General features: G+C 37.9%; 1 protein-coding gene across 1 annotated transcript in view; it reads left to right on the forward strand.

Moving 5' to 3' along the window:
* Positions 1 to 17620, forward strand: part of LOC119426037 (phospholipid-transporting ATPase ABCA1-like) — a 302913-nt gene that overhangs the window by 44521 nt on the left and 240772 nt on the right. Inside the window, exons 9-11 of the mRNA XM_037693947.1 lie at positions 2007 to 2146; positions 4241 to 4357; positions 15450 to 15647. Coding sequence (XP_037549875.1) covers positions 2007 to 2146; positions 4241 to 4357; positions 15450 to 15647 — 455 coding nt within the window. The remainder of the gene's footprint in view (positions 1 to 2006; positions 2147 to 4240; positions 4358 to 15449; positions 15648 to 17620) is intronic.

Genomic DNA, 17620 nt, shown 5'->3' on the forward strand with positions numbered 1-17620 from the left:
CTACCTACCTACCTACCTACCTACCTACCTACCTACCTACCTACCTAACTAACTACTTACCTACCTAACTAATAAACTATCCAACCAACCAACTAACTAATAAACAATTAAATAGGTATTCCACATCCAATGTGATACATAAGAGGTATCATAAGATAGAACTTTATTGATCCCACAGGAAATTGTTGGCAAATTCATATAAGTGTTTATACAGGAGGGTAAACCTTATTAAGGATGAACTCCTTTTACTGCTCTCCAACATCTGAACTGTCTTATGGATTTACAGCAGTGGTGGAGAAAGTACTCAAACACTGTACTTAAGTAAAAATACAAATAAACAGACAAAAATGTACTCTAGTAAAAGTAGAAGTACCACATTAACATTTTTACTTAAGTAAAAGTAAATAAGTACTTGCTTTTAAAATACTTAAAGTATTAAAAGTAAAAGTACTTGCTGAATGTATTACCCAATGTAATGGTCTACATATCTTTAAGTCTGCGTACCATATGTATATTTTCTGTAATACATTAATAGTGTTGTTCCATTTTAATGAACGATGCTGCAGATAATACATGTTTTTATTGTGTTTACCCTGTGACACATTTCACACTTGGACTTGTGATTCTGTGTCAGAATTTCAGGGATGACCTGCCGAGTTAAATGACATTAAACAAAATAAGAAAGAGGAATGATTATACCTTTGAAAGTTTTTATTTAACACAAATCAAAACCCATGTGTCATTTTAACAGCAGTAAACACATTTAAGTAAAAGTTGTCTGCCTGAACAAAAGGAGCATTAGACACAACTAACAAAGAAATAGGCTCTGATCATTTCAACTGATATTTCAACTCCAGTTTGTCATCAACACTAGTTAAAATGTCTATTCAACCTTGTAATGGATCAATATTGAACAATATTTTAACTTCCTGACACCATTTTTAAAACTTGGACCTGAGTGTTGAGCCATTTGGAGACATTTCTTGTCTCCTAACATCATGAACTGACACATTTTAATATTGCAGCAATAATTTATTGTTCAAGTTCAGAAGAAGTTGGTTTTCAAAGATTTTTGAGTCCAGTCTGGCTCTTTTGAGAGAGAGAATCTGTCCTGTTGTACTGAGCAGTCATTCAATAAGGCCATGTGTGGAGCATATCTTCTGGGTGACTCTCTTGCGCTGGAATACATTTTGGGTGTGTTGGTGCTGCGGGTGCACCCAGCTCAGTGACATATATACTAGAATATATGTCATTGGTCCAGCTCTTCTTGAAGGCGGGTCTAACATTACCTGCCCACTTTGCAGTGATTCACTGGACCAGCTCCCCTTTCACCATTGGTTACTTTCAAAGTAACAAACAAAACAAAAAGCCGCAACATGAATGTAACTTGTAATGCAACGCGTTATAGAAATCTAGTGTAGTAGAAAGTACAGATACTTGATGTAAAATGTAGTGAAGTAAAAGTAAAAAGTACCCATATTTAACTCAACTTAAGTAAAGTACAGATACACGAAAAATGTACTTAAGTACAGTAACAAAGTATTTGTACTTAGTTATATCCCACCACTGATTTACAGGTTTCATACTTTTAACTATGTTAGTTATAACTCGCATGAAAAATAAATAAAAGGAAAGAGGCATTGGGGCTGTTTAGGAAAGAAAATCAGACTTTTTTTTTTTTTTTTTTTTTCCAGACGTGGGTGTCTGATTGAATTTTTTAATTTCTACTTTAATAAGTTGTTTCCCCAACCCGCTCTCTGCGGACAGCTTGGCATACTTTTTTTTAATTAAGAAGACGTTTGATTAAATTATTATTATGAAAAATATGTCCACTTTGGAAATTAACACAAAAATAAAAGCTTCAAAAGACTGTATAAAAACATGGTCATGTTCATTTTTTTTGTTGTAAAAGAGAAAAAAAAACCCATGAATGCTATGTATGAAACACACATGCAGCTTGATTTTTATAAATACTTTTGTGGCCTTTGCTCACCTCTCCTCTGTAGATGATTTCTGTCAGACTCTTATCGACACCCTGGAGGGCACACCTGGACTGCGCTACATTTGGAGCGCCTTCAGACCGTTACTGCGAGGGAAGGTCCTGTACGCGCCTGATACACCTGCTGCTCGTCTCCTGGTGAAAGAAGTAGGTTTAGGAGGAAAAAATAAATACATCTGTTATGTTGCTCATGCTTTATTTAGTTTTGCACAAAATAAAGTTTTTTGGGAGGGTACTTGCAATAAGTGACCTAATCACTTGTGCAGAAAACACCATTTACACAAAAGGTCTCTGCAAAATTGAATTACAGCCACAGTTCAGATCTTTGGAAGTGGGGTTATGTGGAAAGGTTAAGTACCGGTACAATTAACGTCTTACTTGTTTTAGATAGATTTTTCAATAAACTCAGTTTGGAGAAGTAGTTTCTGATCTCTTAATATCCAAAATGTTTTCAGCAGTTCATTCAAATGCTATTATATGAATGTTCAAACTGTTGTCAAATTTAAATTACACAGTCATTTACAAAAGCAGATTTTTAAAATCACATTTAGCCAGATTTCAGCGTAGTGATTTACAGACAGATGTTACAGATGGTTTTAGAGGTCCTTTCAAAAACAGAAATGCTCACAGGGTCCATGGTTGTGTTCAGTAAAAACTGAACTCATAAACCGGTGAGTCGCTGTAACAAAATACTGAAATGCAGCATTATTGACCTTTTTACAGATTGCAAAACTACTTAATTTATAGGTTTGTACATACAAGTCAATAAAAATGAGGTGTAAAGGACAAAAAAGACTAGAGATGAATTCCAACCTTGAATACCAGAAATAGCTATGTGAGGTGAGTGAATTATATTACATTACAATGTAGTGGGGGAGAGGTAGTACAGAGGTTAGAGAAGGTGGGCCTGTGATCGGAAGGTCGCTAGCTCAACTCCCTGGATCAACAACATCAAAAATGTGCCTTCACCCACATTTGCCCCACTTTTGATCCCTTGAGCAAGGCCCTCCCCCGGGTGCCCTAGATGGCAGCTCTCTGCTCCACATTGAGGGCTCTGGTAGCTCTGTGGTCTGTGGTTGCATCAGCAAGGGCATCCGGCACATAAACAAATGCCAAGTCTTTGTGTGAGTTAGTTCACCGTGGCGTGAAGAAGGGAGAAGGAAGAAAGAAGAAGAAGAAAAGTAAGTGAAGTATATTACAAACAGTAAAAAAGTCAATTAAGTACAAAGTTTAACAGGTTCAAATGAGTAGCATAAAGCTAACAATATTAGCATCGACTACTAGTTGCACCAAAATCTGATGTAAAGTTCAGAAGTTCACTGCAGGGATGCTCACTAACAACGCTAACAAAAAACCTTAGTGCAATTTTAAAACCAGTCTAGACTAAAATATATTCACAAAATTAAGTGAATTATGTTTTATTAATCTTTACATTATTGGCAGTTTCACATTACATTGATAAGTAAACACATGTTTAAATACAAGCACAAATAGCAGCAGCTAGCATCTAGCTAACTTTAGTTGCAGCCTTTGACAGAAATGTGTTATTTTTGATGGAATATTCATGTAATTCAAAACTGACAGTGCAGTAAAGGTTTATAAAACAGCATTAATATCAACCACTATAAAAAATTATGAGATTGGAGCAGTTTTAAGACAATAGCAAACACTTTTATTCTAGGCTCTGTTTAGCTGTTAGCTCGTCAATCTAGTCAGGATTTACCGGTAACTTTTTGTGACAAACTGAGGTTGTTCCAAAAGCTTTCAACAGCCTGTAAAATAGTATTCATAAGATTTATGCACAGAACAACGCTTCAAAAGATCTGCTCAGTCGCTTTAATGTATTTATTTACGACACTGTATTTCTCCAGGAGATCTGTATCTCTCAATCACAACAAACCACGGAGGATTTTTTTTTTGTTGCAATTACATAATGAGGGTGAGCGCAAGCCGCCGGCGTCACAGCAAGCGGCCCGGTGTTCTACTCTTCACACAACACAGACTGTTTACAAGTCAGTGTTCACGAGTAAATAACCCCATTTGCATTCATCACCTTTGGGAGAGAAGAATGAAGAGCGCTGGGGTGGGAAGCAGCAGAGTAACGATGTCAGAGAGTGAAGATGTGAAGTACTTTAATGTCTTTTCTGGTTCATTGTGAACAGAAGGTGCTCAGTGCTTTCCATCAGGAGAGGAGGGGGCTATTATTTACCACTAAAGATTATTTGTGTTTTGTTGTTTCAGGCAAATAGCACGTTCAACGCCCTGGCTATGCTAAAGGAGCTCGCGGATTCATGGGAGGAACTTGGGCCACGTGTCTGGGACTTTATGCAGAACAGTCCTCAGGTCAACGCGTTGCGGGTAATAACACAGTGATTCAAATCATTGCTGCCCTTTTGATTTTATTTTTTGTTTTTAGCAATCTAACTACTGCTGCAAACGTTGTGTTATTTTAGCCATTTATATACCGGCATATCATTATCATGATCATCATATTAGCTCATTCAGGAGATCGGTGCTCTGTCTAATGTTTTTTGGAACATTTATACTTTAAATATTTTCACCATAGAAATGGATAATCTCTTCAAATCCTTCAAAAACAATGTTCTCTTTAAAATTAGCTTCATCATATTTGCTCTATTTTTTCCTTCCTAATTCTTCCTGCTTTTCTCTTTAAGAAAATGTTAAATCTTTAGCTTTTAGGTAGCCTTTTGATATGTTTAACTAGATGTTTATTCCTTTTAGCGTATGGCAAACTTCTTGATACTTTAGCTTCCAACAAGCCTTCTGGAAGTTTTAGTTTCTAGCTAGCCTTTGGATGGTTTTAGCTTGTCTTTTCTTGTGTTTAGCCTTTAGTCAGCTTTTTGCTACTTTTAGCTCTTAGCTAAACTTGTAGCCTTTGTTACAAGTTGTTTTTGCTAGGTTTTTGTTATGTTTAGCTTTTAGCTACCTTCTTAATCTTCTAGCTAGTCTTTTGTTCTGTTACTTTCAGCTAGTGTTTTGCCTCATTTTGCTTTTAGCTAATGTTCTGCATTTTTCTTAGCTTTCTTTTTTCAGCACTCAGTATTTACTGGGTACACTACATTTTTTGAGAAAACATAATTTCTCTAGTTTATTCTTTCTTTGACATTCAGAGTTTAATCCCTAAAATCGTGTTTTAAAATATTTTTAACAATGCTGAAACTTTTATTTTGTTGTTTTAGCCGTACCAATTTAATAGCTTAGACAGAAAACTACAAAGTAAAAAAATGAACCATAGGGGGTTCTTATGTGTTTTGGCTGATCTTTGTCCACTGTTGCAAAGCGAAGACAGGGAATTGGAAATACCATCCTTCTGTTCGTGTTGTGAGCATGAAAAATAGGTGATATACCGATCTCCATGATGGTGTGCGGCTACATCAAGGCATAAAAAAGGTTCCTTTCAAAATTGGGTTGCCAGGTCAAAATCCAAGATGGCTGCTGCCATATACATATATATGTTGACCTTTTGAGCTGGATAATGTGAAAAATAAGCAACATGCCAACTTCCATTTTAGAGTGTAGCTGCATCTTGGTGTAAGAAAGGTCACTATCAAAAATTGGGTTGCAAAGTTCAAATCCACGATGGCTGTTATGCTTACTTGATTTTGTGTCGTTTAAAAACATAGTTCCCTCAAATAATTGGGGTGGCCAAAAATGAATGCAAGGTGGCCAAGGCCACCACTGGCCACCCCCTGGCTCCGTCATTGCACTTGTTTGTGGATAAAATTACTCCCTTCACTTGCAAGGTTCCATTGTTTTGTGCTGCCTTAGGCAAGCAAATAAAAACGAAAGAAAGAAAGAAAAAAGACAAAAATCACCTCTGTCCTTACACACAGTGTAACTCCTACCCACTCGAATATCTTGCACCAAAAACACTAAGGCGTACTTGTATCCCCTGATCAATTCCAGTACAGAAAAACACAAATCTCAGAAACTACAAATATTCATTATTTGAATCCTTCAGCGACAGGAGATGCTGGCATACCGTTTGTTAGAATAAAAATCGTCCAGCTAAAACACTAATTAAAACACCAAAGATCATGCTCAATAATCCAGGTGCAGATCCAGCAATGTTCAGTCAGGTCATCTGGATGGTTTCTTTTTTTTTTTTGCCGAGACCTTTGTCCTTCATTCAAAGGATTTCTTCAGTCCAAGGAGCCACAAACAAACTGGAGTCCCACAACCACCACTCTCCCATAGTGGAAAAATAAAAGTTTGCTGTGATAAGATGGTTTCTGGGGCCCACCCTCTCCCCCGTCAACTCCTCTGAGGCAGCCTTGCCAAAATGGTTCAAAACACCAAAGTTCATGCTCAATACAATACTGAACACAACTAAAATGTTGAGTTGTCACATACTGAGTTGGACAAGTTTTTGGGTAGACACAGTGGCCTCATAACAAAGTTAGTTTGTTTTTCACTTGGTAGGAGCCCCACTGGCTTTATTCTGCAATAAGTACCATTTGACGCAGCATTTGGGCTCTTGTCAAATGACCCAGCTGATATCCCAGTGCTTTAATGGCTCCATCTCTGATGAGCAGTGATGCAAACATAACACCTGCGTTTGCTAATTTTCGCTGAGTCTGACATGTTTGGGACAACTCATTGTCTTTAAACACACTTTTATACACTGTTAGTGTTTCACATGGGGGCCTGAACCTGGAGGCTCTGAGACCGACAGCACCAATCTAAAGATTTTTTTAAAAGTTGCGGTGGATCAGCTTTTCTTTTCTGTTCAGCAGCTGCTTGTTCGCATATGTAAAGCTGATTCCTTCAGTTCAGTCAAAATAAAATATATTTTCTCCCCTGTAAGTTCTTCCTGTTACATATACATGGCGGTGGCCATCTTGGATTGTGACTTGGCAACCCACTTTTCAAAAGAACCCTTTCTAATGCCTAGTAGCCACACACCAAAGTGAAAGTTGATACCTCATTTATTTTTCAAGTTAATCATGTGCCCACCTTTCAATCCAGTTTTCCCTTTTCGCTCTGCAATGAGTGACAAAAAATATTAAAACAAGCAACATTTTTTAATCATAAAGATAATGTGTTGCTGTAATACAGGATCTAGGCCTGGCTTACTCAACACTGTCTATGAAAGAAACCGTAGCAATTCAGTCGATTGTGTACACAACAATAGCAGTCGTTTTTTTCTGAAACTAAACATTTTATAATCCAGGTTTCAGTATGGAAGATTTTGGAAACCATAGCATACCATAGTATTCCATACCACACTATACTATTACATACCATACATACCGTACTGTACCATACCATACCATACCATACCATTAGTATTCCATACCACACTATACTATTACATACTATACCATACCATACCATACCATCGTATTCCATAATATTCCATAGTATCCATACCATAGTATTCCATACCATAGTATTCCATATACCATAGTATTCTATACCATACCATACCATACCATACCATAGGATACCATACCATACCATACCATACCATACCATAGTATTCTTTACCATACCATACCTTTTTTTTTTTAATACAACCACAGGACAAAAGTCAAGGTCTCTCTTGAAAATGAGCTCTCAAAAAAAGAAAAAAAAAAGAAAATGAGCTCTCGTGACTCAATGAGACTAAGCTGTATTAATAAAGGTTGAATGAATGAAAAAAAGTGCTGTTCAGTTTTGGTCAGTACAACATAACAGCAGTCAGAATAAAAGCCTAAAAAACAAAACAAAACCGCCTTATAATGACAATATAATCACACAAAATCAATTAAAATCAATTAAAATGAACTAAACATCAATATCTCATATGATATTAAAAGCCAAGAAGAAGAGATTTAAAAAAAAAAGACAGGGAAGAGGCCTGTCTTATTCCCAAAGAAACGGTTGTTCCAAATTGTAGAAGTAGCAGCAGAGCAAGCACGATCCCCTCAAAGCTTTCATATAGTTTTTGGCATTAGCAGCTGCTGCTGACCTGAGAGGACAGGAGGGGACATGGAAATGTAGCAGCTCAGTGAGTTATGATAGGCAAGACCATTTAAGGCTTTAAAGATAAATAAAATAATTTAAACATTAATCCTAAAATGTAGAGTCCCTGACATGATCACACATGTTCACTATGAACAGCTGCAGTCAACAGTTTATCAGTGTTGGTGTGAGTAGAAAAAGAACAGTAACAGTAGCAAATAGTAGAGTGCTGTTTGTGCTGATCACTCTTTTTCAACATGTAGGTTATTTAAATACAAAAGCCACAGGACCGATTAGTGACTGAGCATAAAAACTATGGTGGATTTAATGAGTCAAACAATAAAACAACAATTAAAAAATGTGAATGCTTTCAGCGACTATTAGCATGTAAACAAGGCCTTAGCTAAAAGTGCAATTTAATGTAAAATGCAGAATATTATGGAATCTAGGTTTTTCCTCAACAATCTGTAATTTTCTTACACTTTTATGGGAGAAGGACATATTTACATGCATAAATGATACAACCTGACAAAATCATTTTAGATGGTAATTCCATCTACTGGGATATAATTTAAGGAAGTCTAGAGAATATTTAAAAAAAATGGTTATTGTTCAACCCTACTATAAACAGTCTATCTTTCCAGCCTCCCAGGTTGCGGAGCCTGATCAAGCTGTTGCAAACCAATTAATGTTCTGCAGACATGCTTTAGGTGTGACATTATTCAGCAAACAGTGCCGAGCTACCACATTCTTTACATCGGAAATGGAAAGTTCATTTTCACTGAAATTGGAGCAACAAAAAACAAACAAAAAAATGGCAGTGTTTTCTTAATCAAGATGTCTTCATTCTTCTTCCATCTGGCATTCATAAGAATTGAATTTTACCTTCTCTTTCCAGTCCAGTGATCCAGTCTGAGGAAGAGATCATGAACAGATGAACACATGATTCATTTAATCACTTGTCAAATATTTTTTGGAATGTCTCTTTCCATTTCCCCAACTCTTCTCTGCAACAGCTTTTCAGATTGTTGAGGTAACAAACCATCTGCTGAGGCAGAATATGCTTTCAGCTCGAGGAAATGGAGGTCAACGGCAAGTATAAAGAAAACAGGAAAAGACAAGAAAATGAAGGAAGGCGATTGCATTGCAATCCAAGGTTTTGCAGTGTAAAACTTTTAACCTATTTATATTAGTTTTAGGACACTTTGTATATTTATGACATGCCATCGTTTTATTTGACAATGTATCATTTTTATGCTCTGATTTTTGAGCCCATGAAAATAGACCTAATGGCAACATTGTTATCTTAAGGCTACTCACTTCAACATATTAGCTTAGCACCTACTGCTGCTTTTTGAACTTTTTTTTAACAATAGCTCAACAATTTAGAAGTTTTTTTTATTTTATTTTATTTTTTTACTACAAACATCTCAGGAGGCAGTGAGCATTTTTGCTTTGTGAGGGAAGATCTTTGACCAGGTAGCTCTCAAGCGGTCCAGTTCTACCGGAGTCTATAGATAAAAATGTGGTCAAGGTTAATGCTCCAGGTGTAAATGTGTATAAAACAATGTTTTGCATATAGCTGTTGTTCAAAACTTCCACACTTGATCATAGGTTTTTAAGGTACAATCTATTCCAATTTGGCCTAAAATTGAAAGTTTTTTAGATATTTACATACAGTGGTATACATCAAATAGACATATGGATTTAGCTGTGATTGCAAAGACAAACGCGTAGGTCCTATGTGAACTGCATTATGAGCCCTTTTAAAATTATTTTGTCATCCTATTGAGCATTTCAGAGTGTCTCTTTTGGGCACTAGGTCATACCTGATCATGCACCAACAGTTTAGGGGGCTGTCTTATTAACTTTAACCTGGCTGAAACTGTTTCTTGTATCAAATTAAGCACCAATTATTATTTGGTTAATCCCTCACCTGCCAGATACAGTAGAATGACTCTACTGGTCGGGTACAATTCAGTGGCCACCTGTTGACAACGACTGTACTAGACTGAACTGCAGTTTTATTGGCAATTTGTCATACAGTTTACAGCATATCAAGTGTTTTACTTAAGGAAGAACTTTCCATTACTGAGGCTATGTATAATCAGACACAACATCCTCACTGCAACACATAAGTTGAATTTCAAGACCTTCGTTATTTAAAAATGTAACAAAAGCACTTCTTGAATAAATAATACACAAAACCTTTTCTGGTTATAATACAAGTTTTTATTTGCTGTAGGAAGTGCAATGAAGAGGAAAACAATGGTCATGCCTTATTTTTGTCTTTAAAAATCACCTTTCTGATAAGCATTATTATGTTTCAGGTGAAAATTTACATGCTATGTGCATCAATTTGTTGCACCTTCTGTTAGAAATGGAGACTGAGGTAGAAAAGTAATTATGGATAAGTGCTGGATAATTCTCATCCTAGCAGAGAGGATTATCTATGGAAGGAAAAGGACATGGACTTGTTGCTACCTCCTCCCTTTTTCTCCTCTCTCCCTCTCTGTTTGCCTCTCGCTGTATTTCCTTGACACTGACATTACTCCGGTGTCACTCCAAATGAGCTTATAGGCAGCTGGAGGGAAGCAGACATCGGGAGCTCCATATAGCGAGGGTATTCATTACCCTAGCCCTAACCTTTACACAAATGGACCTGCAATCCTCCTTTGTCTTCATTTTCTCCCAGCCCGGCTCTCTGCCCACCTATTGCTATGAAACTATTGGCTTCAGACGTTTGTCATCTTCAAAGGTCCTTCAAGGTTGCAGATGCTTTTTTCCCCCTTATTTATTTATTGATGAACCTGTTATTGTCCTCAACACAACAAAAATAGAAGATTGTAGGTATTGTTATGAGAACAGCTTTACATTAAAGAGGCTAACTGCCCATGTCTTTACTTAGGGATATTGTGTTATCACTAAGACACCAGTGGTAGCTATGGTAACAAGTACAGGACGTCTGAAAAGCTCATTTGTGAGAAATGCAGTCTAATATACCATGAAAATCTCAATAAATAACCTAAACTGGGCCCAGTGGGTATCAGGTTTCTATTCTGCAAGTACAAGGTACTGGCACATACCCTGCAAGTACCAGACAGGTCCAAGGTACATACATGGCACATACCCCGCAAGTACAAGGTACATGGTATTGTGGGGTGGCTGTGGCTGAGTGATTAGAGCAGTCGTCCTCTAATGCAAGAATTGGGGGTTCGATTCCACCGGCAGTCACATGCCGAAATGTCCCTGGGCAAGACAATGATGTGTGCCTCCAATGTGTGTCCCATAGGTGTACGAATGTTATAAAGCACTGATTATTATTTGTATAGATCTATTAGAGTGCTGTATGAATGGGTAAACGAGGACACAGAATGTAGTGCAAAGCACTTTGAGTATATTGATAAGATAGGAAGGTGCTATATAAGTACAGTCCATTTATCATTTACATACTCTGCACATACTCTGCAAGTACCTGTAAACACCTGGTATGTACCAGTCACAAATTCTGTAAGCATCAGTTAAGTACCAGGCACGTATTCTGTACATACCAGGCTGTATCAAACTGCCAAATTTTCAAGGATTCAAGGGTATTTATTTGTCGTAGACATCACACGTGGTACATGTGGTGTAACAAAATTGTGTACACAGTGTCCCAGTTACATTCAAGAAAAGTATTAAAATGTAGAAGAAAAACAGTAATAAGATCTAAGATATGAACAAAGAAAAATGTTAACTCAAAATACACTAAGCACGCATAGCATAAAAAACAATATGCCGAACAGCAGCACAAACATGAGTCTGTGTGAGCAGATGAGCATGAATGAACACAGCAACATGAAACAGATCAGCAGCAACATGAAACAGATCAGCAGCAAAATGATGTGTTTTTTTACACAGTGATTATTCTAGTTATAGATTCATGAGTCTAACAGCTTCAGGGTAGAAGCTGTTCCTCAGTCTAGTGGTTCTACACTTAATGCTCCTTAACCTCCTTCCTGAGGGGAGTGGGGCAAAAAGTGTGTGTGCTGGGTGAGTGGGGTCCTTCATGATGCAGGTGGCCCTCTTCCTGCATCTGGAGGTGTAGATGTCTGTGATGGTGGGGAGTCTGACTCCAACACACTTCTGTGCAGCCTTCACCACTCTCTGCAAAACTTTTCTTTCTGCAACTGTGCAGCCTCCATGCCACACGTTGATGCTGGAGCACAGGATGCTCTCCACTGCACACCTGTAGAAGGAGGTGAGGACTGAGCTTCCCAGACCAGCTCGTCTCAGCCGCCTGAGGAAGTAGAGTCTCTGATGAGCTTTCAACGTTTAAAAGTTATCTTTCTAATTACCATAAATATGCCTGACTTAACACCAGACCCAAAGAGTCTGATTAGAAAAAAACTTATCCTTGGGTGCAAGTTTTCAAACAACCCCTGGATTAGGCTTTTATTTTGTACCAGTCTCAAGACCATTAACCCTTAGCTAAACCCAGTTTGGTTTTCCACCCGACTGCCATCCAGACCCAAGGTTCTCACTTCTTCCAAAACGTGAAGAAGCACGTAAGACGTTGTCAGCTGAAGATCGTCTCATGACAAATAAGTTAATTTACCACATGACCAGCAAGGTTAACTGGTGCATCTGCAACTGTTTGCTTCGAGTGTTACGGAACATTAAGCGGTGAACAACAAACTTCGACACAAGTGGCGGTAGCCACATGAAGAGCTGCTTCAACGGTCCTGCTCAATTTGCCACCACTGTTTGAAAATGACATGGATTTCTAAAGACGAGCACATTGTTGACGGGTCGTGTCCTTGAGACAGCAGCCGTGAAAAAGAAATGTACAGATTTCTCTCCCCCACCCCCCACCCCAAAAGGTCACGCAGCAGTGAGATTACTTAATTTGACACTTTGTCCTTAGGTTAAGTATAATGTCATCGTGAGCAATGACACTGAAATGCCAGTGAGCACACTCGGAATAAGAACAAATCTGAATGTCAGCTCACAACTTCACATGACAGAGGCTCAGCGCTCAGCTTTGATGTACAGCGCCCTTTTCTGTCCGAAAGTCAGGGTCCGCATCATCAGCTTTGAAATGCAGCTACATTTTCAACCAGAACTAGCATTTCTTGAAAGAATGCATACCACATGTTGCTTTGTGTGCCAAAGTTTTAAACAAAAATGTCTGTTAGTGCTCATTATATGTGATGGGGATGACTCTCAGCTACTACCACACCAAATTATAGCTCAAATTCTGTCAAATTGACTCAGTTATAGCTTTTATTTTTGTTTGAGACAAATATGACTAGCTTTAGTAGCCATCTTGTCTAAGGTTGACACCAAAAGTTGTGAGCGTTTAAATCAAATCAGTCTTGCGATTGATAAAATATTTTGCTAACAGACAAACAATTACTCACACAGACAGACAACTGCATGATTAAATGTGACATTAAATGTTGTACCATATTTTTCGGACTATAAGACGCACTTAAAATCCTTTAATTTTCTCAAAAATCGACAGTGAGCCTTATCTATTCATTCTGGTTGTTCTTACTGACCTCAAACTGATTTTATATGGCACAACTGAACAATGTTGAGCGTTATTGTGAATGAGTTGAATAAAGTTTGACTTATCTGACTGTTTTGTTTTGCTTAATGCACCTTATAGTCCGAAAAATATGGTAATTAAAATAACTTGACATAATTTTAGTTTTAGCGTCATTTATATCATTCTTGTGTCTACATAACAAGTAAATTAACAGGGTTTTTTTTCACCTTTTGCGACTTTCATCTGGGTGCTAAATTAAAACATACTTATTTAGGAGTAGTAAGGAGGGGAAGGAATGTGACTACTAAATGGAGGACATCATATTCAAACTAAATGCAGGGAGTAAAATCACCTCATTAGCAGGACCTATTCTTTGAGGAACTGCGAGGCATTCATTCCCTTCAGCAAACCAACAGGGGTTATACATTCACATTTATGTTTTCTCCATAATCACAACATCAGCTTTCCCATTATTGTATTTTATTAGTTTTTCAGCTTTAGTCCTCTAAAGCTAAAGTCCTCTAAAGGAGACCAAAGAGAAATGTTTATTGTGTAAATGAAAATATGTTGGTGTGTTTTTCTGTCTGTGAGAGATTTAATGTGTGTTCATTATCCTTCCTAACAGTCTACTACTCTAAACAGATGTTTGTGTATTTGTCATGCTTTTTTTTTACATATGTTACTGATCCCAAGGACAGTTGTATTCATCCCTCTTTAAGGGATACTATTGATCTTTTGAAGTTGGGTTCTGTGGAAAGATAATGAACAATTGGCGTCTTACCTGACACAGATGACTCGTTTAACAAACTAAGTTTGGATAAATGGTGCCACAATCTGTGGGTTTTATGTTCCTGTGGGTTTATTTATTTTTTTGTTTGTTTCTTTGCGTTATTGTTTTTGTTACTATGTGTTCCTCTGTACCACCAGCTACTTCACCCAGTACTTTACTACTGCGAGTATTTGCTTTTCAGTCTAGCCACGCCCACCTCACCTGTTCACCATTCCAATTAGTCTCAGCTGCAGCCACTTCCTTTGTCACAATTCACCGATTGAACATTATTGGCTTTCATGCCATGTTTTGATTTTCCTCATGCCTTTTTTTTGTGCTGCCTTGTGCGTCCTTTTACCTTCTTGCGATTGTCGAGAAGTGTAAGTATTTTACTAGTACATTAGTGTTTTATTTTTTGTTAAATATAACACTTTTAGTGATTTTTTTTGCTCCTTGTGTAAGTCTGCATTCTGGATCCAAACCTACAAACTGTGGCAAATAATGTCATTCTGACTGGATTGATGAGCTAATGGAAACAAGACCAAAGTTTATGGATTTAAACTCAAATATTTCACATAAACACAGATTTATAATCTTTTACATCACTTTCAGTTTTGCTTTACACAGGTATTTACGTAGAATTTGATGGGTATTAACATGCACAAATACCAGCAGCAACAGCTAGCTATAGCACTTCCTATGTAACCTGAGGCACTTCGAGCAGGAATACTGTAATAAATCTGTTGGAATAACTGACAGCAGTGTTTATAAAATAGCATTTCAATGAACTACTATAGCATTTTTGTAATTGTTTTGAAGTGGCAGCAATCCACTTTGGTTTTGTCCCAATCGAACTAGCCATTAGCTCATCAGTCCGGTTTGAATTAAACTTTATTTCTTTAACCTGACATCATTCAAAGAGCTATCTACAAAAGGCAAAAATAATAATCCATAACCTTACCACAGATATTTTTAAAAGATCTGAACTTTAAACCTTTTCATATGTTTCTAAAGGAATGTTGACTTCCAGCTTCACTAAATAATAAAACCTTAAATTATATTTTGTGTTTTTAAACCCTTTGGTCCTCATCCATATTTACATACATTTACTGCATTCGTTTTGAACCTTTAGCACATGATAAATATAGATTTAAACATGTTCTTTCTTTGTTAAACATTAGACTTTGCTGGCAAATCCTATTGTTGCTGAGGCCCTCAACAAGCGTCTCGCTGGCACCAGATGGTCGTCCAAGCTGCTGGGGAACTTCCTGTACAACGGACCTCCTGAAGACCGTCCAGCTGGGATGCCACATTACGACTGGAGAGATGCTTACAACGCCACTACCGAAATCTTGAAGCTCCTCTCCAAATTCCTCGGCGTAAGTAACTTTTTTTTTGAGTGCAAAATGTTTGACCTCCGCATCACTCATGCACCAAAAGGATTCTTCGGAGAAGGAAGACGTTTTTTTTTTTTTTTTTATAAAATGGGAAAAGGCTGTGACATTTATTTATTTTTCAAAATACAATTCTCAATACTAAGTTAGATTTGCAAAACTTGGCCTTCCATCTTTGTTCTGTTTGAGCCTTTCTCTGTGTTTGATTTCTCCCTGATCTTCCTACTGTGATTTTTCTTTTCAGAACAAGTGGTATGACCTTTAAATGTTCAAACAAAACGTGTTTTTTTTAAATAAAATTACTAGAAATCACTTTATTTTCTGGGTCAATACACAATAACGTAATTCAGATGATCTAAGCTTATATAAAACAAACCTTTGCTTGGTATCTAACAAACTGAACACACCAATAATTTGCCATAACAAAAGCAGCGGTTTAATACCGTGTTTATCCTCTTGTTGCCACCAAAATACAATGGTCCTGTCTGGACACAATAACTCCAGGGTTGTCCTGTACTGTTTGGCATTTGGATATTGGCAGCAGGTGCTTATGTTCCACTGGGTTGTCAGATTGGGCCTGTTTTTCCCAGGCTTACGCCAATGGAGCCTGTAGAATCTTGATCGGATTGGGATCTGGGGAGTTTGGAGCTCGGACCAGTGCCTCACACACTTGGTTTTTGTTCTCGAAGCTTTCCTGAACAGGTATTGTTGCCTTTTGTCTTCTTGGAGCAATAAGACATTAATTAGTCTGCCCCAGGGTTTAGAGGTTTGGTCAAAAGAATATCATGACTACCAGAACTCAAAGTTCACCCACGGGTGTCCAAAGTGTGGTCCGAGGGCCATTTGCGGCCCTTGGAGTGATTTTGTGCGGCCCACAACTGCAGTTTCAGAATTGTATCATTTTAGCCAGCAGGCTTAAGAGTTCGATGCAGACTTTCTGAAAATTAGTTGATAAACCTAAACATTATATAAAAAATGATTAACAGCTAAACGGATGAAAAAAATTTTGCCAAAATGAGCAACTTTAAACAAAATCAGAGTCAGAGTCAGAGAGTCAGAGTTTCTTTATTGTCATTCGCACCTCATGTGGTACATGTGGTGGAGCGAAATTATGTACGCAGGGTCCCAGTTACATCCAACAATAAAATGTATAAGAAAAACAGTAATAACATCTAAGATATGAACTAAGAAAAACATCAACTAAATATACACTAAGCACTCATAACATAAAACATTGAACATCACCACAAACATGAACATGAGTCTGTGAGCAGATGAGCACGCATGAACACATCAACATTGAAACAGATCAGCAGCAACATGAAACAGATCAGCAGCAACATGATATGGTTTTTCACAGTGATTATTCTAGTTAGAGATTCATGAGTCTAACAGCCTCAGGGTAGAAGCTGTTCCTCAGTCTAGTGGTTCTACACTTAATGCTCCTTAACCTCCTTCCTGAGGGGAGTGGGGCAAAAAGTGTGTGTGCTGGGTGGGTGGGGTCCTTCGTGATGCAGGTGGCCCTCTTCCTGCATCTGGAGGTGTAGATGTCTGTGATGGTGGGGAGACTGATTCCGACAGATTTCTGTGCAGCCTTCACCACTCTCTGCAAAGCTTTTCTTTCTGCAGCTGTGCAGCCTCCATGCCACACATTGATGCTGGAGCACAGGATGCTCTCCACTGCACACCTGTAGAAGGAGGTGAGGACTGAGCTTCCCAGACCAGCTCGCCTCAGCCGTCTGAGGAAGTAGAGTCTCTGATGAGCTTTCTTGATCAGGCTGGTGGTGTTGTTGCTCCAGCTGAGGTTGTCATTCATGTGTACACCCAAGTACTTGTAGCTGGAGACCACTTCCACCGCAGATCCTCTTATGTTCAGGGGGGTGTAGATGTTTTTGTTCCTTCTGAAGTCCACAATCATCTCCTTTGTCTTCTTCACATTGATGTGAAGGTTATTCTCT

This window comes from Nematolebias whitei, chromosome 1 (genome assembly GCF_014905685.2).
Source record: "Nematolebias whitei isolate Nwh7 chromosome 1, NemWhi1, whole genome shotgun sequence".
NCBI lineage: Eukaryota > Metazoa > Chordata > Actinopteri > Cyprinodontiformes > Rivulidae > Nematolebias > Nematolebias whitei.